Raw genomic sequence first — 25743 nt, 5'->3', positions numbered from 1 at the left:
AGAGAACCACTCCTCTTAAATCAGTGTTTGAGTTCTATGATTCTTTTCTAAGTAAAGCTATTTATAAACCTGTCTAATTTCCAACTGCAAACACTTTTCTTTTAAAGACCTTAAAAAATCTAATTAAAGCCAAGCATGACTGTGATTTGAAAATGATATCAAGAGCGAAAGAGGCTGTGCCCTCGCTTCCCTCGAGCACTATACCTGATGTCTCGCGTGTGAATTCCTTCGTCCTCGGCTAGAAGCATTATCAGAAATACAGGATGAAAAAGACAGAGTAAACACAGCAGAGATCCAGATACAGACCACAGGGTCCTACAATTTATCCAATATAATGAATTCCTCAAGTCATGGGAAATCGGAACTCTTTGTGCTTCAGAGCTAGCTTAACGATGGACTTTAGATATATTTTGTGCCATCTCATTTGCATGAGTAGAAACAAAACATTTTATCAGGTAGCTCTTTTCCTTTTTGTACAAATTATGGCTTTTTTTTTTTTTTTTTTAAAGAAAGAGGGCTTTCTCTTTTGCCAGTATAATAATACCCACATTTATTCCCTCTTCTGAAGGCACTCAAACCAAATATTCTTTCCTCTCTGACTTCAGGAAATATTATATTGATTTTCTGGGAAAGCAAAGAGCCCCAGGACAGACTTGGACATAATGACCTGCCTCCTTTTATGAGAGGCTGAGACCATTATAGTAAGAAGCGTGGAGATCAGCCACCCAGATGGCTGGTGCCAGTACCTTGATGAATGTTTCCAAATCCCCATTAAACAACTTAGCATTATACTGTGAGCGGGGTCTGGACTTCCTGTGTTTCTGGGGCTTAGGGGGAACATTTGGAGGCCTAAGAGAGGGAATATAATTACTGAGCATGGCAGAAATCAAACAATAAATGAAACACCCATAGGTCACATCAAAATTACACACCACAGGAATTCTTGTGTTCCTTCCCCACCCCTACCCACAGAGGAAAACAGTCCTCCCCTTTCCCATTTATTTACTTTTACTTATATATCAAAACCCATACCAGCTATTCAATCAGACTATTCTTTTCTTGTATGTTGTAGTTGACATTTGTTTGCGAGTTTGTTTTAAAGCGGTCATCATCAACAAATGGATGAACTGCGAGCTATCTGGCTAAGAGTTACAAACCGAGGTTTGTGTTATTCGGCTTACATGTCACACAGAAGACACAACAAGTCATAAAAATTAGGACTCTGATAGATCCCAACAGAGAAATTAAATATAATATTTTTAATTACAACATAATTCTTCAATGCAAATAACATGACATCTGTTCGATATCCCTCAGGTAATTAATGGGATTTTATTTTATGCAAAAGTAGCTATTAATGGGTCACAAGTGAAAAACAGAGTTTTGTTTCAGTGCTATTTCTGGGGGGCAGTGGGTCCCAGCTCACATGAATTGTTATTTCTTTAAAACATACTAGCTCATCACCTATTTGTAGAGCATTAAGATGCACCCGTTTATTCTTTTCTGGACTCTCTCCATCTCCAGTCTGCTTGCTTTGATGGCTAAGTCAGTCTCTCTGGCATATGCACATCCAGGGTACCACGTACCATATTTAGAAACCCTGCATCATCTTGCTCTGTAACTGGAGAGAGGGAACCTCTTCTGCCCTCTCCCTTTACGGCAAAGAGGGCCAGGATTACGTGACTCAACTTCAACAACTGTGCTGCAAGGAATACATGGAAGAAGAATCCCAAAACTTCTCTCTGGACATTCCAGTCTAAACTCCTTCTTAATTGGAAGGCTGGTTTAAGGATGTACACCACACTTGGAAATCAGGTAAAGCCCTTTATTAAGCTGCAAACTCTCTAGGAAGAATTGCCTTTTCAGTTCATTAAATTTCTGAAAGACCAGTTTAGAAACAAAAGCCCAAGAGTTTATGTAGAAGCCTGGCTAGCTTCCTAAGGTATTATCATAGCAATCAAGAGAGGTAGGGGAACAAACTTGCTGATACCGCCTTCCATAGCCAAATTCTAAGGCTCTCCCAACAGCTGGGCTCCTATGACTAATGGGGTATACAGCAAGCAACACCTGAAGCTCCATGGTGCTTGAGAGGTTAAAAGGAGCCCTTGCAAGTGTCTAGAAGCAAACATGGAAAATTTCACCAAGCAGCAAGTCATCATCTGCCACTGCTGAAATTTCTGAAATCTTGTTTATACACTGAATTCTGTGCCATTCACAGAGGAAAGGATCTGGTAGGTATAAACAAACAAAACAACTGCCCACCAAGGAATTTAACCATATGTGCTTGATTTCATCCACTCTTTTCATTATTTTAGAAGTTTTTTAAAATATAGACTTTATTTTTACTCAGGTATGGTGAGGCAACAGATCAGAAGACAACTGTCATTGGGAAGACTGTTTGTTACTCATAGTTCCCAAGAGTTGGGGGCATGCTACTACATGGGGGAGGGGGGCACACGCAGAAGCACCAAGGTCGCTCAGGAGGAAGGAAGAATGAGGGAAAATGTGAGCCTTTGTTGCGGTTCCAGGTTCCTGTGGGAAGGAACAGGCAAGGCAAGGTAAACAGGTTTAGGATTGGCTGGTCCTTGAATAATTTTGGTGGGCCCTGGGGGCCGGGAGCTGTCCCTATTTGTCTGGTACCTGGCCTTTGGGTGACTGGGGGAAGAGGAACAGTGGCCCTGAGGCGGCGAAGACTTGATAACGGAGGTGGCTGAGACTCTGGGCTCTGGACTGGTTGCTTTGTACACAAAAGGCACACTTGTAAGCAAGTCCTTTACTATCTCTAGGAACTGACTGACTCTCAGAGGGGGAGTCCCTGCAGGGTCAGGAAGGCCCCAAGATATCAAAAGCATCAAATATAGAAACTAGAAAATGTGGTTATTACAACAAGGTCCAAAGAACTTCACATTTAATGCTATCTGGAGCAGTTGATGAAGCTAAGGGAATAGGAACACAGGCTCATTTTGTTTGGTTACTGATTAGCGGGGACAAGCAAATGTTGTAGCTAGAGCCAAAGTCCCCAGTGGCACTGGATAATTATTGCTGCATCACTGAGAGATGCAGAGAAACTCCTGGCTGGGGCTAATGGAGAGATGTCTTTTGAGTCTTCTCCCAAAAGCCTGAAAATTGCCTCTCTTGACACATCAAAAGTATGAGACAAATATGAAGATACTAAAGCTGTGAGAGGGATGTGAGGTTAAAATAAACTGCCTGAGTGCTCATCAAGGTACTTTCCATGGCAGAGTTGGCTCGGCAGGCAGACTGGTGCACTGATGGATCTGGCTCTACCACGTACACATCAGGTGAACAGATTCTACATTCATTCAACATTCGAATTGTATGACTCCTTCTGGTTGTGTGCCTGCCACACAACTTCCAGATAATCTGGCTTTCTAGGTAGAATGCCCATGTGGATGAGAGGAAGTACCAGTCAGGATGATGTGAATATCAAGTCTGTTGGGCAAGTACAGCTCTCATTGCAAACATATATTTGCACTCCTTCCTTTAAAAAAATCTTTTAAAAAAGTGCCTTACGTTAATTATAATTTAGAAACAGGTAAAATAGTTGATAGTGCAAAGGGACGCTATATGTGAAAAAAGCCACATATTACTATGCAGGAGTAATATGCCTCTTTGTCACTGACATAGGGAAGAAAAACCTCAGTATTTTCATAAAGTTTAGACAAGTCAGTAGCTGTATCTTTCTAGTTGGTTCACCGAGAAGTAAGAGGGGTTTCCTTTTGAATAAACTGCCTAGCAGGAACACCCCAGAACCTTAAAATCAACTTGTCAATTACTGCAACAGACACACTAGTGTTCTAAATGCCTCCTACCTCAAAGAGAACTCAACTTTAAAAGTGTGAAGTCTTGTTATGTCAATTAGAATACTTTCTGGCTGTTGTACAAATGTTGACAGAGAAAAATAAAAGTTGCCACAAACTTTCCCCAACCCAAATCAGAACCTGCTTCCAAAAAGGCTTTTCCTTCTCAGCAGTAGCACCAAAATCCTTCTAAGAATTTTAAAAAAGGGGAGAAAAAGGAAGAAAAAAAAGAAAGAAAGTGCAATATGATCCTAGGCATTAAAAGTTAAATTTTTAAAGTAAACCAAACAGGGGCAGAGCTAAAATCCTAAGAGTATTCAACATAGCTCTAGTTTTTATACGCCATACAGGAGCAAGAAGTAACTAACACAGTAGATATATGCATAATATTGCTTGTTAATTAAATTATCAAATCAAAAATCTTATCAGACTCTTTCTAGAAACTTAAAGTGTTTTGGATTAGATAAATCAAACCCATTCAATTTATGTCTTTTTTTTTTTTTAACTGAGGCTGCTCATTAAAGAGCTTTACAATTCCACTGGGAAACCCTCAGATCTTCCAGAGCAAATCTGGTTTTGTGAGAACCCCAAACACTTCATGTTACTGTTTTGTCAAGCCCAAACTATCTTCCATGTTCATTAACAAAATATCTTCATTCTTGCAGCATTTAAATGGTTGTTTGTTAAAAGAGAGAAGAGAGTGAGATGCAATGAGTTATGATAAAATATTTTCCTACCTTGTAGTCATATATTCAGCTCTATGACCTGCAGAAAAAAAAAATTAAAATAAGTCAACTGAATGGCATCCATGCAATGCACTGGGCAATCTTTTGTATCATCTGTCCCTTGATTTATGATGCTGAGTTTATAATAACTTACACATTTTATGGTAGAGAGCATGAAGACAGTATATAAAGATAGACAAAAAATTCAAAGTAAATATTTCATAAAACCTATACATAAAATTTAATAAATTCTATGGATTACAGAAACATATTTCACTTGGCAATTTGAGGCAGCGAGTTTTATTTTTTATTATTATTTTTTAAATCAAGAAATAGCTGTATGATCTTTTTTTTTTTTTTTTAGTTATTTGGCTGCGCCATGTGGTATGTGGGATCTTAGTTCCCTGACCAGGGATTGAACCTGAGCCCCCTGCAGTGGAAGCTCAGAGTCTTAACCACTGGACCACCAGGGAAGCTCCTGCTTGATCTTAACTGTAAGTTCAAAGATGAAATACAAATAAAACACATCCAAGATTTGAATGTTAGTTATTCCCCGTCTTGATTGATACTTGTGAGAGAGCAGCAGGGGGTCACATAGGGTTAGGAGAACTCAATTTCCTTTAGATTAAATTGGTGTTTATTCTATAATATGAAATCAGGGAGAGAAGTTGCACTTTATAGTCGGAAATGACATTTGCAGATATTAAAGTACAAGGACATTAAATTATGCTACATTCCACCAACTTGTAAGCTAAAAGCCTTTCACAGAATTTTCTGTCACTTAAAACATGAGGTTCTTATACATTCGGGCTTCTTGATTTGTTTTAAATAACAGCTCTGTATTTTTGTGGTGCTCCTACAAACTGAGGTAATTTCAAGTTTGAATATGTCTATGGGTTGCTGTCTGTTCTCTCTTATATTTAGGGTGGAGCAGTGGGAAGGGGTGTGGGAGAGTTAAACCATTCAACTGGTTTGTTTGCAAAATGATGATACGGTCCTGAAACAGCCTGAAAATACAGCTGGCAGAGAAGGGTCATGTTGCAGCACAAACAGGTGAGACCAGCCCATCGTATCACAATGCAGTGATTCAGGCTTGCAGGGCAAGGCCAATATAACAATCCATAGAGAGAGCTGCCTAGTTGGGAATGGTGAATGAACACTGCCAGGCTGCAACGAGTCTTTTACTCTATCATCTGCTTTTGAATAACAAGTGACATAAAGTATTTGGCTAATACCTATTTACTAAACAAGGGGCACCAGTTCATATCAGAGAATACCTTTCTCAAACAGATCCAGGCTACTGTTAAGTCTTGGTAGAATCTGTCCTTGGCCATGACTTGGGGTTGGGGTGGGGGGAAAGGAGAAAAATCTGATTTTTCCTCCACTACCCAGTTCTACCTATCATTTAACTGGAAGTCCCTTCCTTCTGCTGGCCTTCTGCTATTTTGGGGAACAAGAAAAAAGAGACGGTGGACACAGAACTCCAGAAGAATTTATAGCTATTTCTAAGTGGGAGACGTCTATCAGAAAGCGGAGAGAGCAGACGGTGAGCTGAGTGTGATGTCTTACGGGATAGCCTTCAGCAGGAAGCTGGCTATACAGGGTTAAAGCACAAGGAGAAGACAGGGCTGGAGGTTAAGATTTAAAGAGTTGCCACCCTTTAGGTTGTGCTGGGGCCATGGGAGCTAGCTGAGATCACCCAGGGTGAGTCAGTAGAATGAACAAAGGATGGAAGGCAGAGAAAATAGCTGGCTTGTGCTGTATTGTATTCTGCCATGCTGCATACTTTATTACAACATAAAAGTATGACATAAACTGTATATGTATCAGTAACAACAATAAAAACAGCAATGATGTCTAACATTTATTAGACACTGTTCTAAGCACTTTCTCTATAGTAACTCACAATTTTCACAACTTTATGAAGTAGGTACTATTACTATTTTTATTTTACAGAAGAGACTGAGCATACAGAGGGCAAGTGACTTGCCCAAGGTCACATGGTCAGTATGTGGTGGGTCTGGCACTAAGGCCCAGGTTTGTTTTAATTCTAGATCTGAGCTCCCAAGTAATATTGGGCGGGCCAAAAAGTTCGTTCTGTTTTAAGTAAAAATAAAAGACATTTTTCATTTTTGCCAAGAATTTTATTGCACAATGTATTCACTAACCGAACGAACTTTTTGGCCAATCCACTACACTGTAAAATGTAAGTCTTTTGTTTTCCCCAGCAAATACTAGATCCTAGAAGACAGGTAGAGACTATGCCTTACATATCTGTCCACCTCATATGGCTAAAGCCAAATACAAACTACTGAAGATTTAATAAATTAAATAAATTATTAAATAAATCTAATATCTATCAAATTAAAGAGAATCACAGACGCTAATAACATTCAAGTGATTCAATGATAATTCAATGTTAATGATAATAATAATGTTATAATAATAATTACAATATATATGATGATAATAATAATGACAATATCATTATTATTAATTATTAATTAATTATTAATTACTATTATTAATGTTAATAATAATTCAATGTTAATGATAATTCCTTAGAAATGAAATGCTTTATAATGTTTAAATTTTGCTATTTTGTTAAAAATCCCAACTGAATATTCACTAGAGTTAGAAAAAGATCATATAGAAAATGGCTTAAAATCATTTGCTCCATCCATCCATGGTTAGTAGTATTTGATAAAAAATTAAAAACCTATAAAAGATACATTTTGATTAATGAGTCAAGAGCAAGCTTTGCAAGAACCATCATTCATAGTATAACTGCCACCACCACATCCGTTGTTTTTTCCTGCTAATAGTACTGAGTGTGTCTTAACTGATGAATGAGGTTTTATTTTTCAATCGGTATCATCATTAATAGATCAATAACACGCAAGCTTAGAAGAATCTGTTTCCCAGAGAAATGTGAAGGCTTCCAGTGGTTTGAGGATTAAATTTCAATCACTTTCTTTGGAAGGCTACTTAATTATTAAGAACAACAGAGAACTCCTCCTCCCACCCCAATGCAAGCCATTTGGAGGAAAAGAATGACTCATGACCCCAAATTATCTTGTTCTTGGTACAAGCACCTACTTTGACTACTTTTAAAATTTTACTTGAGAATTAGGAAGAGAATTATTTTTCATGCCCAAATGTGTTTTATGTCCACAGAGTAAAAGGAAAAACCGAAATATAATTTGGTTGCAATTTGAGTCCCCAAACTAGATAAAATATTTAAAATGTGCACAGCTCAAACTGAATGAAGCACCCTAGATTTTGTCCCTAACGAATGATTGATATGGACTCCTGGTGTTACTTTCCAGCCCTTTTTCTTCCTTAAAAATACCAACTAGCTGCAGTGCTTTTCCAAAAAACATAATTATTCACAATCAGCTTCTCTTTTGAAAGTATATTTGTACTCTTACTCAAAGACAGACAAAGGATTAAGTGAGGATCATCTATTCAATTCCTTTGTCAGAAACCTTATGCCTGGGTCTAGAAACAATATAACATGGAACTCAACTTCCAGTGTTAGATTTTCTATGTTCAGCAAAAATTACACTGATATTTATACCCCCTTAACTCCAAATGCTGCACTCAAAGAAGCCAATGTGAACACCAAGGCTCATTACTAAAATAGAAAAGAAAAAGAATTTCAGTGCCTCAGTTTTATAGACATATAGCTCATTTACCGTGTTCGACTGAACATCTCCAATTTAAAAACAAAGACATCACAAAATGATATAACGGTGCTGCTGAAGGATGAAGATGATGATGATGACGATTTTGGTCTTAACTCATTATGTGTTTCTTTCTATTTCAGTTGTTTTCAAAGATTTGGAATTCTGAATTTTGACAGTGCCACTTTAAGAGCCCCATCTAGTTGCTTTGCAATGCTGTAAATCAAAGGACTTACTGGGCCACTGGTAGCCTGCCAAAACTGAGCAGCAAGACAAGCCAAACACATGTCTGTAGTTACAGTTTCAGCTGTGTACGATCAACTGCTAAATCCCTGAGTTAGGCTCTATTTCTTTTACTATGAAGGCAGTTTTTGTAGCAATGAGCCTAGTATAACTCAGAGATGTGATTTCTACATAAAAATTCAGGACTGTCCCCAAACACGTTGTTTAATCCTGTGCTACTAACCTTAGTTGGCCAAATCCAGAGTTGGATCCCTTCTTAAGGGCTCACCATTGGATAATCTCACTGTGGAACAGGCACCATTAACTTGCCTGGTCTCCTTTGGTGTAAGCCTATTAATGTGAACAGGGCTTGCATGGAAAGCCAAAGGGCTCACAATGGCCGAGCTAAAAGGTGGGGCACGGCCCCCATGCTCCGCTTGTCTCTGGGCAAAGCCGCCAGCATCAAGCCCATGCAGCACAACTGTGTGCTGCCAAGCCTGCACGGGGGGCAGGGCTGGGGAGCAGAGAGGTCTGCAGCCAGTGGGTCTGCCGGCACTGGGTGAGAACCATCCAGTTTCTTGCGCAGAATAAATCCAGTCCAGCGAACGCCTGGTACACGTGAACAAGCTGGTGTCGCTAGGACACCGGAAACCATTGAAAGTAATTACAAGATGAAGACATCCTGGCATGGAGCTCACAAAGTACGATACAGCTTTACACAGTTCAGCAGCTGAAGACAGAATCTGGCGTATGGATTCAGCAAACTGGCTGAAATAGAGCCCTAGCCAAAATGGCATGTAAAATAATATCAACCGGTGGGGCTTTCTCTCCAGGAGACATAAGGGAATCTACACAGAAATGAGTACCATAAAAGTTTCAGAATGTGATCCCAAGAGTATTAACACGTGTCTACATGCAGTGCCAAGAATGAATTCACCCACTACTTAATTTCCTCCAACTCACAATTTCTTAAATGGTGTCTCCAGTCCTGTAGGGAAGGACTTTGTGCCTGTTAAGTACTCATCTGCACTGAAGATTATTTATGCTTTGGGACTGGCAACAAACCTTGGGGCATCACTGCAATATCAGGCATTTGTGAAAAGTGGAAAAAAGAAAAAAAGACTTTACATGATATCATGAGGAGAACAAAGAAAAAAGAGGACATAATTGCTAATGTAAGACAACTATTCAAAGAAAAAAAAAAGGGCTTTTTTTTTTTTTTAAGGTTCAAACTTCTGTTACAGAAGAATTGAAAGACTAGTACAGGGAACATTCCTACGCCCTTCACTTAGATTTCCCAACTGTTAACATTCTGCCATAATGGCTTTATTTCCTTCTCTCTCCCTCTCTTTTTTTTTTTTTTTTTTTAATTTATTTATTTATGGCTGTGTCGGGTCTTCGTTTCTGTGCGAGGGCTTTCTCTAGCTGTGGCAAGCGGGGGCCACTCTTCATCGCGGTGCGCGGGCCTCTCACTATCGCGGCCTCTCTTGTTGCGGAGCACAGGCTCCAGACGCGCAGGCTCAGTAGTTGTGGCTCACGGGCCCAGTTGCTCCGCGGCATGTGGGATCTTCCCAGACCAGGGCTCGAACCCGTGTCCCCTGCATTGGCAGGCAGACTATCAACCAGTGCGCCACCAGGGAAGCCCCTCCCTCTCTTATATATATCTTTTCTCCTGAACCATTTGAAAGTAAGCTGCAGACATTATGACACTCAGCAAGCATTCCTTAAGAATAAGAATGTTCTCCTTCATAACCATAATACCATTATCATATCTAGGAAAATTAAAAATTCACTAAATAATAGCATATAATATACAGTTTATATTTAAATTTCCCCAGTTGTCCCTAAAACGCCTTTTGTAACTTTTGTGTTTTGATTCACAGTCTAATGAAGGTTCACATATTGTATTTGGTTATTTTATTTTTTAAGACAGTTCTTAGCACTTTAAATGTAATTTGTTTTTTTTCTAAGTGAAATTGGCCTTTTATCTTAGAGTCTGGCATCCTAACTGCAATACACAGAGTTTCAGGTTATGATGATCTTTCTCCATGTGGACATTCCCAGAGGATAATGGTCCCTTGGAGGAAACCAGGAGATAAGGTGATGGAAACCCTGCTTTATGGCTAAGGAAGGTTCTAAAATGGTAGGAGGTAAGAGTTTAGGTCAAGGGAGCAAACTCTTTTTGGCCCAAGTTATTTACACAACTCAGTCCCCTGATTTCCCTCTCCCATCTGTATTCTCTTTCATTTTTTTATAACTTCCAGCAAGATCTAGTGTGAATAAAAGATAACTAAATGTATTACAGATTATGAGGTACTTATGACAGGAACTTCATTTGTGTTTTTTCTTCCCTTTTAAATCTCATGAAGATGAAAAGGGAAGCAATAACATCTACACTGTACCCTTTACTTTAATCCTTTTTTTCCTCCTCAGTTTTCCCATCTGTAAAAATGGGGAAATTAATAGTGCCCAGTTATATATACAGCTCAGAACAATGCCTGGCACAGAGAGAGCCTTGTGTTAGTGGTAGCTACTGTTATTTTTGGTACCATTAGATACAGCAATATGCTTAATAGAATTCGTTTGCTTCTCAACTAAAACCAATGCCTACTGAAAGAAAAAAAAAATCATCCAAACCGGTTTAGCTGGTTTCTAGAGTCCAAAAAGGTATTAGATGGGACAACAAATACTAGTCCATTTAAACAAAAGGGGTGGGGCTGGAAGGGTGGGGAAGTCCAAGAAGGAAAGGAAGAAGTGACTGGGGGTGCGTGGGGTCAGCAAGTGGGAACAGGTGCGGCTCCTTCTGACTTCTCTCTTCCCACTGTGCTCTGAAGACCCTTCCTCTGGAGCTCTGTGTTGGCTAGATTTCCCTGTTCTGGTTAGCATCAAGCTCATAAAGAAAACAGTTCCAGGGAGAACTTGATTCTTACACAGATAAAGCCAAATCTAAACATACAGTGTTCTCTGCTTCTTCCAGCACAAATTCACAGTTCATACTCTTCATGGAATACATACATGACACAACATATAATCCAGGTCATCTCCCCAACTATGTCAGGTAACTGACCTTCTCCAAGGGTTCTCTGCAACAAGTCATGCTTGGCTTGAAGTTTTGTGATGAGATTACTACCCTCCAAGTATTCTCTGAGTTTCTGCAAAAGCAAAGATATGTTTTTAACTTTTTAAAAAATTATTCAGTGTCCAGGAACTTCCCATAGGGTATCTAAAATCCCGCCACTTTTGTCTTTTAGATCAGAGAACCTTGCTAAGCAAAGTGTTGTGGCATCAGCCTATTAGAGACGTGGACTCTCAGGTGCCTCCCTCCCCAGACCTACTGGAATCAGAACCTGCATTTTAACAAGCTCTCCTGGTGACACGTATGTTCATTAAATAATCTAAAAGTTCTGTTTCAGAGCAGTCCTCTTTAAATTTGTCCACATATCAGTACTACCTCCTAAACTGTATCCCAGACCTACTGAATTGGAAACTCTGATCTTAGTAAAGAACCCCAGGTGATTCTGATGCAACTCCAGAAACAGTGCTTGGGGCCCCCAGATCTGAGCCCCAAGAGGGGCTGGGGAAGCAGCAGGCATACCATGAAGTAGAACTGCTCGGTCTCCTGCTGGTTGGCTCTTCTCTTGGCGATACTGGGCTTACTCAGGTAGGTTTCAGAGACAGTAGACTTCACAGACTCTGTGGAGCGACTGTGCTGGAAGCATTCAGAAACATCGTAGTCTTCGATGGTGACCATATCTTGTATCGTCTGCAAGGTGGCCTCAGTCGTTTTCTTAACCTGGGAACAGGAGCGCATTTCTCAAATTAGTACCTTATTTCGTGAATCCCGCAAACAGTGAGAAACTGCTCTGTCAGGTAGAGATGGGGGCACAGGCCCTGCCCCCACCAAAGTTCAGAGTCTATTAGGGGAGAGAGACAGGTAAACAATACCCCATGTCACCAATATAAGGAGAGGCTTTCTTCAAAATTATCCTAAGGAGGATATCACTTTATATTTGAGTTCCCGTAAATCTCATGTATCACTGAGTACTCTCTCAATTACATTTTCTGTTTTAAAGGACCTTTCAAACTGAAGTGAAATTACATACAGAAAAATGTGCAAACCATAAGTGTACAGCTTTATGAATTATCACCAACTGAACACGCTCATGTGACTACCACTCAGATCAAGAAATATAGCACATTATGAGTACCCTGTGCTTCTCTCAGTCACCACACACACTTTTCTGCTCCCCAGAGGTAGCTACTATCCTGATTTCTAACCTCATATATTAGTTTTGCCCTCTTAAAATACTTTATATAAATAAATGGATTCTTACAGCATATATTATTTTTGTTTTGTTTCTTTTGCTCATCTTTATGTAGTAAGATTTATTCATTTCTTGTGAGTACGGTATTTCACTACTGAATGTTCATTGTAAGAATACATCATAATTCATCCCTTTTACTGTTGATAGATGACTTATTTCTGGTTTTGGGCCACTATGAATAATACTGCTATGAACACATTTTTGTTGGGCCACACATACTTGAGTATAAGATACTTGAGTATAAGATAAAGCCAAATCTAAACATACAGTGTTCTCTGCTTCTTCCAGCACAAATTCACAGTTCACACTCTTCATGGAATACATACCTGACACAACATATAATCCAGGTCATCTCCCCAACTATGTCAGATAACTGACCTTCTCCAATATACCTTCTCCAATAACTGACCAATTCAGCAATATGCTGAATTGCTGCTTATTGGGTATTCCAGACTGTTTTCTAAAATTATCGTTCTAATTTGTATTCCCACCAACACAGGAGAATTCCTATTACTTCACATCCACAACAATTGGTATTGTCAGTTTTAAATTTTTAAACCATTGGGAATTCCCTGGCGGTCCAGTGGTTAGGACTACGTGCTCTCATTGCCGTGGGCCCGGGGTTTGATCCCTGGTCGGGGAACTAAGATCCCGCAAGCCGTGTGGCACGGCCAAAAGAGAAAAAAAAAAAAAAAAAAATCACCTAAAAATTTAAACCACTGTGTTGGGTGTGTAGTTGTATCTCATTGTGGTTTTAATATGTATTTCTCTGATGGTTGAGATTGAGCACATTATCATATGTTGAAGGCAATTTAGATTTTCTCTCTTGGAAACAGTCTGTTAAACCTCTTGCTCAATCTTCTATTGGGTGATGAGCCTTTCTCTTTACAGATTTGTAATACGTATATGAGTCTTTTGTTAGTTATATGTGTTGCAAATATCTTTTCCCACTCTGAGCTCTGGTTTTTTACTCTTTCTATAGTGTCTAGATGAACAGTCTCTAATTTTAAAGTAATCAATTTACTAATCCTTGCCTTTATAATCAGTGCCTTTTTAAAAAAAAAAATTTAATTAATTAATTAATTAATTAATGGCTGTGTTGGGTCTTTGTTTCTGTGCGAGGGCTTTCTCCAGTTGTGGCAAGCAGCGGGGGCCACTCTTCATCGCGGTGCGCGGGGCCTCTTACTATCGCGGCCTCTCTTGTTGCGGAGCACAGGCTCCAGATGCGCAGGCTCAGTAATTGTGGCTCACGGGCCCAGTTGCTCCGCGGCATGTGGGATCTTCCCAGACCAGGGCTCGAACCCGTGTCCCCTCCATTGGCAGGCAGACTCTCAACCAATGCGCCACCAGGGAAGCCCCAATCAGTGCCTTTTGTGTCCTATTTAAGGAATATTTTCCTACCTCATGGTCATAAAGATACTGTTCTATGTTATCTTCTAGGAGCTTTTAAATTTATCTTCCATATTTATCTTCCACAATTAGGTTGTACTCCACCTTTGCTTATGAAAGTCTAATGTAAATCAATAGCTTTATCCTTTTCCCAGACAATGTACAGAGTTTAGAACACCTTAAAACCATTTACTTTTCCTGACTTGTATGCTATTTTTGTAATGTTTTATAACAGGATGTATTATATATGTAAATATTTGTATACATTTAAATATAAGACATTATTATGATATAGTCAGTACTCATTTAGCTTTATCCATATATTTATTAAATTCTTTGATCTCTATACCTTATATTTTTAAGAACACCCTTTAGAAATTCTTTTAAAAATATAGTTGATTTACAATATTATGTTAGTTTCAGGTGTACAATAAAGTGATTCAGTTTTATATATATGTATATATATATATATGTATATATATATATGTATATATATATATATACACACACACACACACACGTATACTTTTTCAGATTCTTTTCCATGATAGGTTATTTCAAGATATTGAACAGTTTCCTGTGCTATACAGTAAATCCTTGTTGTTTATCTATTTTATATACAGTAGTGTGTATCTGTTAATCCCATACTCCTAATTTATTCCTCCCCTTCCCCTTTGGTAACTACATTTACTTTCTACGTAGAAATTCTTTTTAGCATGAATCCTCTAGTGGTGAATTTTGCTTTTGTTGATTTAAAAATATCTTCTATTTCACCTTCATTTATGAAAGATATTTTTTCCTGGTTGGCAGTTATTTTCCTTCAGTACATTTAAAACATCACTGTACTTTCTTGTGGCTTCCATGTTCCTGTTGAATGAGAAGTTTACTATCAGTCTATCACACTTTGAATGAACCCTGCTTTCTTTCTCCAGCTGGTTTTAAAGTTTTCTACAGTTTCACTATAATGTATCTAGGTAAGGATTTTAAAAATATATTCTGCCTGGAATATTTTTTGACTTCTTGAATTATGTGATACTTTTCTTAAGCTCTGATAAAATTTCAGCCATTATCTTTACAAATATTGTCTCTACTTTCTTTTCTATCAATTTTTTCTGGGAGTTTAGTTAGTATGCTAAAAATCACTGCGTTCTCTGTATCTTACCTTTCTCTTCATATTTTCTATCCTTTTGTTTTTCCATGCTGCATTTTGATTACTTTCTTCAGATTTGTCTTCCATTTTGATAATTCACTCTTCAGCTGTGTCTAATCTGATGTTAAAACCATGCCTGATTTATTAATTTGGGTTACTGTATTTCTCAGCTCTAGAATTTCTGTGTGGTTCATTTTCAAATCTGTTATTTCACTGTTTATAGGTTATAACAGTGCCCTGCTGAAATCTAAGCTTGGCTTTTATCTTCTTGAACACAGTAAATAGCTCTTTTACATTTTTTTTCTGGTAATGCCAATATTTAGTTCCTGTGGGTATATTTCTATTGTCTGTTATGTAGTCTGGCTATCACTCATGTTGTCTTTTCTCCTTATGTACCTAGTTATCTTTGCTGGACAGTTTTTGTAGAGTTATTTGAGGTCTAGGGTGAGGTTATCATCCTGAGGGAATGTTTGTTTATTTTTCCAAGCCATTAGGGGCACTAATAGTTCAGAATCACTGGATTTTTATTTCTGTTCAAAATATTTGATGCTCTTCCTTTTGGGAACATATGGTTCCCTATGTCATGGGTTTCAGGCTTGGTCATGTATCTTGTCCTGGATAATGAAATGTGTGAGAATCAGCTGAGTGACTCAGTCCACCATTACAGGAAGTAGAAATATGTTCGATTTTTTTTTTAAAACAACAAAATACTGTTTAGGGAAGAAACAATAGCAATCAGTGCTAGTTTAGAGGCTTAAAGAGGTCATGTGATGGAGTAAATTTTAAAAGGAGGCAAAAATTAAACAGATTTAGTCATTATTCCTGAGGATATGCAAAATGCAAAGGACACTGGAAAAAAGCACATTAAAGATGATTTTTAAAATAACATTACACGTACTTTAAGAAAATCATGATTATATATCTATAGGTTGAATGAAAAGACTCACTATCCTGTAGGTGACATCGGTAAGATGGCAGAATTAGAGGTCCCCTATTCATACACTCCCACAACAACAATTTGGCAGCCATCCACGGACAAAAGTGCATTTGTGGGGGCTTCGGGATCCAGATAGGAGCTTGTAAAACCTTGATGGAGCCCACAACTGCCAAGGACCAATTTGAGAAAGCTGGCCCATGCCCAGGTGGCAGGCTTGCCAACTTTGGTCCTGGCTACAGACCCAGAAATAGCCTGTCCGCTTGTAGACTCAGCTACAGTCCTGTTTGGCCTTGCGCCTGCCACCAGCACTATTTGCCAAGGGACCCAAGAGGAGTCACGCCCACCAATGTCCCAAGTAACAGGCCCGCTGACCTTAGTCCTAGATTTGGACCCTGTAGTAGCCCATAATGCAGCTCCAGTCCCTCTCAGCCCTGGTCTGGCAGCAGTGCTATTGCCCAGGGACCTGCTGGGAGGCACACCTGTCCTTGCTCCCAGAGGCAGACCTGCCGACCTCGGTCCAACTGCAGATCTTGCAGTGGTCCTGTAACCTGGCTCCAGATGAGCCCCGCTGGAGTCCAGGGGGCAGTTCTGCTTGACCAGAAACCAGGCTGAAGACACGTCTATCTGTGCCCTGGGGGCAGGCCCACCAACCTCGGTCCAACTGTGGATAATGAAGTGGCCCTGTGACTTGGTTCTAATACCTCTTAGCAATGGCCTATGAGCAGTCGTACCCATCCGAGGGACCCAACAAGAGACAAGCCCATTTGTATTCCCAGAGTCAGGCCTGCCAAACTCTGTCCAACTTTGGTTCTTGAAGCAGCCCTGTAAGTTGGATCCAGTCCCTCTCGGTAGTAGTCCAAAAGCAGTCCTGCCCACCCAGGGACCAGGAGGGAGACATGCCCATCTGTGCCCCCAGAGGCAGGCCTGCAGAACTTGGTCCCGGCTGTGGACCCTACTGCAGACCTGTGACTTAGATCTAGGTATGCTCAGCTGCAGTCCAGGGCCAGTCCTGCCTACCAGGGACCTGTCCAGTGACTTGGCAGGTGCCACGCCCACCCAAGTCCTTGGTGACAGGCCCACAGACTATGGCCCATACTGTGGACCCAGCAACAGTGAATGTGATTCCTTGTCAATCGCTCTTCTTTTTTTTCAACTTCCTTCTCAGAAACAAGAGTGTCATGGTTAAATCTGGAATTATCGGGAAGAATAAAGGATGTGACAGAAGCCACCAGATACAATGGCTGGGACTACGTATTATCCCATGGGACACTCCCGATGAAGAATAACACCAGCTTCTGACACACACACAAGCCATGTTAATAAGTCACAAGGGGGAACATAATGAAGCAAATATGAAACAGCTAATATGAGGCTTGTAATGACTCCCCGTTAGTAGCAAGGAAACACAGTTGGGTTTGGTAGAAGGAGAGGCCAAAAACATGATAAGGAATTATGAAAAACCCAAAGAATATGCTGTACTGGAGGAGTGTCCAGGTGGCCCGGACTCTGAGAGGAGATTTCTGCGGCCTTCTGTAGACTGCCTCTTTTGCCTTTCTTCTCCCAGGACATTACAATTATTAGAGAAAACAAGAAGTTTCCTTCTCCAAACACACTGATTTAGTTTTCTAGGGCTGCCATAACGAAGTGCCACATGCTGTGTGGCTTAAACAACAGAAATTTATTGCCTCATAGTTTTGGAGGCTAGAAGTCTGAGATCAAGGTGCGGCCAGAGTTGGTGCCTTCTGAGGCCGTGATGGAAGGAGCTGTTCTAGCCCTGCCTCCTCGGCTTATAGACAGCCGGCATCTTCTCTCTCTGTCTCTTCATATTGTCTTCTGTGTTTCTGTGTTCCAATTTCCCCTTAACATAAGAATATCAGTCACACTGGTTAGGGCCCACCCTAATGACCTCACTTTCACTTGATTACCTCTGTGAAGACCCTATCTTCAAATAAGGTCACATTCTGAAGTACTGATGGTTAGGACTTCAACATATGAATTTTGGGGGAACACAATTCAACCCCTAACACACACCACGTTATTTCATGGCACTGTGCCTCGTACCTTGCACCTGGTGCAGGCCTATTCATCCTTTAAGACTTATCATTCCATCTGTGAAGGTGACCCCTAGCCCTGTCCTCCCCTCCCCACTTAACTACTCCCTCCTTGCCACCACTGACCTTGTATGTATTTCAATTAGAGCACTGTATCCTTTCAGATGTATTAAAAATTAGCAGAAAGAGACCACACACATATAAACTGGATTAATGCCATAGTTAATTAGCCAGGGGTACAGAAACTTATTGCCAGCATAGGCCACAGAAGGCAGTAGCAGCGGCAGAGCACTTCCCTTGCTCCTGGTACCTTAACAGGGGGGTACAGGTGCCAGTGACCCTGTCACTGCTGGGTAAGGTGTTGCCAGATTTAGAAAAACAGTCCAATTTTTGCTGCTCTTCCCCCTGCTTTCGGGGAAGGGTTATGTCACCATTCCAGAGGAATTCACACTAGTAACCTACACACTTGCATTTAAGGCGATGTTTACAAATACCAGGCTCTCCTGACTTCTGAACAAAGTTCATTCTCAGCAATGATACAGCTTAATCCGAAGAAGAGAACATCATCATTGCTTAGAGCTCTCTGAACAACATTTCTGCTTCAGTCATGTCTCAGAAAGCCTGTTTTCCTGCAGCCCGTCTGGACTCTGACTTAATGACCCTTCTGGGTGGACCCTTTGCTAAGAGTGGTCTAAGGAGCATGACCCCAAATCCATTTCTCACCAGCACCTACACCACACTGTTTAGAGGGCCTCTGTTTTCTATCTCCAGCGGGAGCACCTTGAGGTCAGGGACAGCTTATTAACTAGCACAGTGCCTGGAATACAGCAGATTCTTAAGAGAGTGGTGAAAATGAACTGAATGAACGGTGGAAGTTGAAGTCATCCTCCTTCCAAATTGATAAGATGCCAGAGAAATGCCCAGCACACACCAACAACGTGGGGTTTCCTTGCTGACAGTCATCCTGAGCTCTGCCATTTTCTTCCGGATGCCCTAACCCATCAATCACTTTTAGACACTTTCTAGAAACTCTCCTCATTCCGTTTGGTATTCTTCTGGATCAAGGCCCTCCCTTCAGTGAGTTAAGGCTTATTTGAAATAAACAAACAAACAAAATACACACACACACACACGCGCACACACACACGCACACACATACACACACACACAGCTTCTAAAAACAGGCGTTTCCAGTGAGAAATAGTTGATCCTGTTTTCAATTTTGGCCGAGATGATGCTATCATTTAAGGGATAAATGGCAGTTTTCTTTTGTTTGGGCTTTTACTGTCAACCTCATCAGTAGAAGGTTTCAGACAAGTAAGAAACACTTAAGTTAAAATGAAGTTAAAGCCACAGAAGTCATCAGACATAGCAATAATGATTAAGTGGTTATCAAGCTTCACTTCTTAAACCAACTGCCCCTAAGGGTTTGATCAATGATGTATATGACTTGAGATTCTGCCGCAGTCATCGATTGGTATTATGGGAAATGTGACGGGGGAAAATGTGATTTTTCTACCCTAGGTAGAGATGTAAGCAGATATGTTAAGGGGTCCCTGGAGAAAGAGAACCAGGAATGGATGGCTTTCTTGACATAAGAGAAGCCATTTTAGCCTAAGCCATTTTGTGATCTAAGCCTGGCCACAATGCTTGCCCTTGAACAGGTCTCAGTAACCAAGGATCTCAAGGGAACAAAGGAATGCAGGAACAGAGAAAAGGCAGTCAAACAATAGGCAGTGATAAAGCAGAGCCCTAGTTCCTCCTCAAGGGATATACATAATAAAATATCTTTGAGTTCTGCAGGAACTAAGGCCCCCACCCAGGTGGAGGACAGAAAGAGGATGTTGACCCTCCTGACCTCAATCAACTAAACTTGGACTCTGTTGACTTTTGCCCCCAATTCTATGCTGAATTCTCCTCTGCTCAAACCTCTTCAGGAGTATGCATGTATCGTTAGCTGAAAACTTCCCCAATTCTTGCTGTTGGGGAGTCACTGCTTTGGGAAAGATGCCCGGTATTCTCCTTACTTGCTGCAAGTAATAACAAACCCTTCCTTCTCCTGCGCTTTGGCTTGGTTGTGTCTTTTGGCTCCACTCCCACCAAGAGGTGAACCCAGTTTTCGGGTAACAGAAAGTATAACCAAGATATCTCTTACTTCCCTCAATTACCCATGCCATGAAAATTATCTCACATGTTTGCCTAAAATCTTGTTCATTATTGTTGAAAATATCCTGTGTAAGGATTATATTTGGGAATAGTCTGTGAAATACTCCCTAGTAAACTGTTGCTGAAAGATTTTAAGTGGTGCTAGGAAAATTTATATGTTCATTAAACACTGTTGCAAATTAATTGAGGAATTAATTATAGACTACTCTCTTTTCTATTCCCTTCAGGGGGATAAATCTACTATAACTTAAGAGAAATTAGTTGTTTTAATGTGTGAGAAGGTTTTACTCACAGCACAGGAGTGACATGCTTACAAAAGCTCTATTTTCTGGAGCAAATATTGGGACAAATGGTCTGAAAATGGGGCAAACTACTTAAAAATAAGGCTGTCCTAAAGAAAAGAAAGGCCTAATTGCTTTACTTATGCAGTTCATTTTCCTTTTCTTTGGCTTTGATAAAGGTGAGACAGGAGGGAAGGGGGCAGGGCACAACCGTTAAGAGAATGACACAGCCATTGAGGATACGACAAAAACTGGTTAGAACCAACTAGGCCCAAGATGGCAGAAGATACAACTCCCAGTAGACTTTGAGCCTCATTAGATGCTCACTGTAATACACTAGCATATGCCAAACAACACACCCACAGGCGCCATGACACTTCTGAGGCCCACCATAAAAGGCCAAAAAGTGGAAGTGTGTGGTGGCCCAATTCCTGGGATTCCCTGCCCCTTCCCCAAAATAGAATATCCCTCCCACTTGTTAGCCTATGAAATTACCCAGCCCATAAAAACTAATCACCCTGGGCTGCTTCTGAGACAACAGCATTCTGCCTATGGAATGTGTATCTCTCTAAATAAACTCTCTTTCACTTTACCTTGGCTCACTTTTGAATTCTTTCCTGTGTGAAGCCAAGGACCCTCACTTGGCAGCCCGTCCCAGGAACTCGCCTGAAACCTGGGATATGACCATCCTCTTGCACCCCATTCTCCTGCAACAAAGGGAGGAATGAGGAACTCTAAGGAAAGGGAAATGTGATCTATGGGGAATTACTCCAGAGGCTAGCTTTGAAAGAAAGGAGCCACAGCGATGACCCCTAAGCTGAAATCCCTATGACAAAGGTTAAAAGTAAATTTTTTCCTTCCCTTCCCTTTCCTTTCCTTCCTTCTTTCTTTCTTTTCCCTTGCAGTTTTATTGAGATATAATTGACAGGGCAATAATAAAGTCTACAGCATACTGATTTGACTTAACATACATCACGAAATGATGACCACAATAAGTTTAGTGAACATCCATCATCCCACTGATACAAAATAAAAAAAGAAAAAAGGATTTACTCTCAACAAATTTTACATGTAACACACAGCAGTGTTAATTATATTAACCATGTTGCACATTACATCCCTAGTAATAATTTATCTTATAACTGGAAGTTTGTACCTTTTGATGACCTTCATCCAACTCCCCCTCTCCCCCACCCACCTCTCTTTTTCTATAAATTTGGTCTGTTTTTGAAGTATAATTGACCTACAGCACCATGTTAGTTCCTGGCATACAACATAGTGATTTGAAATTTCTACACATTACAAAATGATCACCATCTTAAGTCTAGTTACCATCTGTCACATACCACAAAGATATCACATAGTTATTGACTATATTCCTCATTCTGTACATTTCATCCCTTTGACTCATTTATTTTGTAACTGGAAGTCTGTACCTCTTAATCTCCCTATTTCACTTGAACGGTAAACTTTCAGAAAGTGGACATGGCTGTGTAACATTAGGTTGGAAAGACTTTGGAAACTGTGTATAGTGAGAAAGGTATAAATGATCATTTAGATTTAGGGTGCTTTCAAAGTGTTGCCTTTAAAAATAATGTTTATTAATGTTTCACTTCAAAGTTTTAATAAAAAGTTATACTTTTAAGTAAAAAAAAAATAAAATAAAATTGGGGAATAGAGTTGTGTGGGCAGCAGTCCCTGCTCTAATTCTATAGGCACAATACACAGCGATCCTAATAATATATATTTGTGGACTGGCTGACTGGAAGTTGGAATCATAAGGCTAAGGTATCACCGATGCAAGTTCACAGCATAATGAAACTGAAAGCTCATTTTAAAAGGTTTAACAGGCAAATGTAAAGTTCTTTACATTTGAACTTCCCAGTTCATTTACTGTGAAGTGACAGTAAATGTCACAATCCATTATGAATCTGCATCAACCACAAATTTTATCAAGCCCTTCTCAAGCCTTTACTTCCAACTTTTACTACTTACGAGTATACTCAGGCCATTTTACAAGTGCATACTGCTCTCTTCTCTTTGTTTTAAGGCAAGTGCTGCAAAATCAACTATCTTCCAGGGCCAAGTAAGAAATGAAAATAGGTAAGTGGGCTGAGTGGGGCGTATGGCAAATAGGAAGCACGTGCTCTGCGTCTAGGGGGAGTATGTACTCCTCAGCTCAAGCCAGTTATCGTGCTATAGAAATGCAGGTCTAGTATGAGAAGATCTATTTTTTTTAAGCTGAAAATCCACATCTTTATGCAAAACTTCCAATTTTTAAATGATAATAACAATTTAAAAAAATCAAGCACTGTAGAGCAAACAAAATTTGTCCATGGCCAGACATGGTCTGTGGGCTCTTAGCATGGAAACTCCCTTCTAAGAAGGCCTCCTACAGTTTCAAGGGCTGTCCATTATTTATAGTTGTCTAAGATTTGGTGAAAAGGTTCATGTTCTATTTAGCTGCCCTATCTATGCTTTTGTAAGCTTGGATGAAATTCTCCCTCAACTTTGATCTTTCCACTGGGCAGTCAAAATTATTTTTAGTTAATTAAACTCTTTCCAATAAATTTTGGACTTTATGAGTATGTGTGTGTATACACACACACACACACACATATACACATAAGTTTGTGCAGAGGCAGAGAATTACATAGAATTAAGCATGTGTTTCTTTACTTGTATATTTTGCTTTGACACCAAGGTGTCAATTTTCTGTCCTCCTATCAGTGGAAGATCAGAGGCAAATTCCTTATTCATGGTGGAGAATAGTGCTACACAGGGGGTCCAAATCAGCAATGATTGCTATGTTGTTCCCAAGTTAGGTCTCTTATTTTTCACATTGTATAAACGACTTGTTATAGACTGCTTCTCCATTAGACACATGCTAAATGTAACTTATTCATCTCTGTACTTTCCACACCTGGCAAAATATGTGGAATGTAGAAGTTGCTCAATAAATATTTATTTTACTGAAATGAACTGACCCACAGCATCAAAACTCCTTAAGTTTGCTCTCAATGCCTCTCGTCACACGATTTCAGCTTCACCTTCAGCTCATCCTCAAGGAGAACCTGGGTGATAACCAAACTGCTCTATTCTCCAACCTTGAAATATACTAAAACCTCTTTCCCTCTTTCTACACCTATGAAGTCTACTGGTTGCCACAAATCCAATTTAAATCTTACTTTCCTTGGGAATCCCATTCTACTACAGTGAATCTGTTCCATATCCAAGAATCATAAACCACTTGTCATGCTCAGAAGAAACATCAGGACAATCCAATTCATTTGTTTCTACAGTAAATTTTGAAAAATTAGCCCTCAGAAAGCACTGTCTGCCCCTATCAGTTTATAAAGATACTGTGCTTCTCCACATTATGCCCAAAGAGGAAGACTAGGGTCACAAACTCAAAGGGCTGCAGACGCCAGACAGGTAACATAAATGGACTAGTCCAATGTAAGAAAATCAGGAGCTGAACGACTATGGCAAAGTGGAATTCGAGTACCCCAGCCTTTCCCTTCATGAGGCAACACAGGGGCCAGAGTTCCCACACTTTCCTGTTTTGAACAGGCCCAAATTGTGTGAGCCAAACCAAACAGGTCTGTGGGCTGCCAATCTGGACCTTGCATATAAGACACTATTTTCCTAGAGTTTAGAGACTGTTTCCAAATAAAACCGCGAGAGCATATGCATGAAAAGAAAATTGGAAGTCACTAGGCATACAAACCCTAGGTCTAATAGGATCCAATAAACTGCATTAAGTGAGTATTTTGTGATGCCTTGCCAAAACCCTAAGCTCTAAAAACACCTCAAAGAGAGCAACAGCTTTCCTTCGGAAAGTTTCATTAGTGGGACTTTACACAGAGACTGAAATCTTAATCACACTGGTTGCATCTTATATACACATGTTTGAATAAGGGGTGGTTTGGTTCTTCCAGAAAGACCAGAAACCAGAAAGGCTGCAATGGGTTTTCACCAAACTATACTGGTCTAGAAACATGACACTCTTTCTTAACAGAAACAAACACACATTCACATAATTCAAAACATCTCAGTGGAATCGGAATAAAAGAGGGTACTAAAGTGAATTTTGACCATTTATTTTATCAAGGGCAAATTGTTGTTTTTTTCCTTTCTGCCCCACACTTCTTCTTTTGGAAATTGTTTGTCTCTAGAAATACGTATTTCTGCTGGGGCTGTCAATCAAACGGTTCTATGAATGGGCACAGAATCTAAGCTGGCCAATGAAAAAATCCCATTACCTGGCTGTAATAGTTGGTCCAAAAGTATGCATGACTTAAGTCAGGCCAATGAAAGATCTTATTTCAGAGACAAGGATGTTGGGAAGAGGTGAGATGGTAAACTGTAGGGACCATGTAGTCCTGGATCTCCCTATACGGGACATGGGGAGAGACTTCCTACCAACACACATGAAGATACCACTTCAAAGTGATGAAAAGAGATTCCGGATAACTATCATCTGGACACAGATCCAATCACCACTGAGGCTACTGCAAACATTGACCAAAAAGTAAACTTTGTGACTTGACTAAGTTTGATTTGGGTTCCTGTAAATTACATTTGAGTGCCTTGACTAACACAAGAAACATTTGTGGTTCCTATTTTTATTTAAGTAGAACATGGACCCAGTAAATCAATTTCAGAAACAGGCAGCTGAATTGTACGACTGCTTTCTGGCTCAACATATATTTATAATTCACATTTTATGTTCTATCCATTTAAATCCACTAATGTCAGCAAATAAACAGTTTTATATTCCCATTCAAGTACTATGATTTTTGTACTCATAATTATATCAGTAATGCTATATTCAGTACCAAAGACCTAGAAACTACAAAAAAGGCATAAAAAAGGACTAATTTCAAAAGTTAGGATTAAATTAACATGCCAGACATTTCTTTCCATACACTCACGTAGATTCTTGAACACATATGTTGAATTTGATAATCTATTGGGAACTACTTTC

The 25743-nt window shown here is 39.8% G+C and overlaps 1 protein-coding gene across 2 annotated transcripts in view; it reads right to left on the bottom strand.

The window, feature by feature from the left end:
* The window catches only part of SRGAP1 (SLIT-ROBO Rho GTPase activating protein 1), a 278005-nt gene that overhangs the window by 53157 nt on the left and 199105 nt on the right, over window positions 1-25743 (bottom strand). Inside the window, exons 9-12 of one of the 2 annotated variants that reach the window (XM_068562033.1) lie at window positions 12050-12247; window positions 11522-11606; window positions 4559-4586; window positions 205-238 (exon numbers count right to left, since the gene is read on the bottom strand). In XM_068562033.1, coding sequence (XP_068418134.1) covers window positions 205-238; window positions 4559-4586; window positions 11522-11606; window positions 12050-12247 — 345 coding nt within the window. Of the gene's footprint in view, window positions 1-204; window positions 239-746; window positions 850-4558; window positions 4587-11521; window positions 11607-12049; window positions 12248-25743 lie in introns of both variants that reach the window. The other variant, XM_068562032.1, reaches the window with a different exon arrangement.

The sequence above is a fragment of the Eschrichtius robustus genome, chromosome 13, assembly GCF_028021215.1.
Source record: "Eschrichtius robustus isolate mEscRob2 chromosome 13, mEscRob2.pri, whole genome shotgun sequence".
NCBI classification, from domain to species: domain Eukaryota; kingdom Metazoa; phylum Chordata; class Mammalia; order Artiodactyla; family Eschrichtiidae; genus Eschrichtius; species Eschrichtius robustus.
Note: the sequence above shows the minus strand (reverse complement) of the source record. Positions and strands in the feature narration are given on the sequence as shown.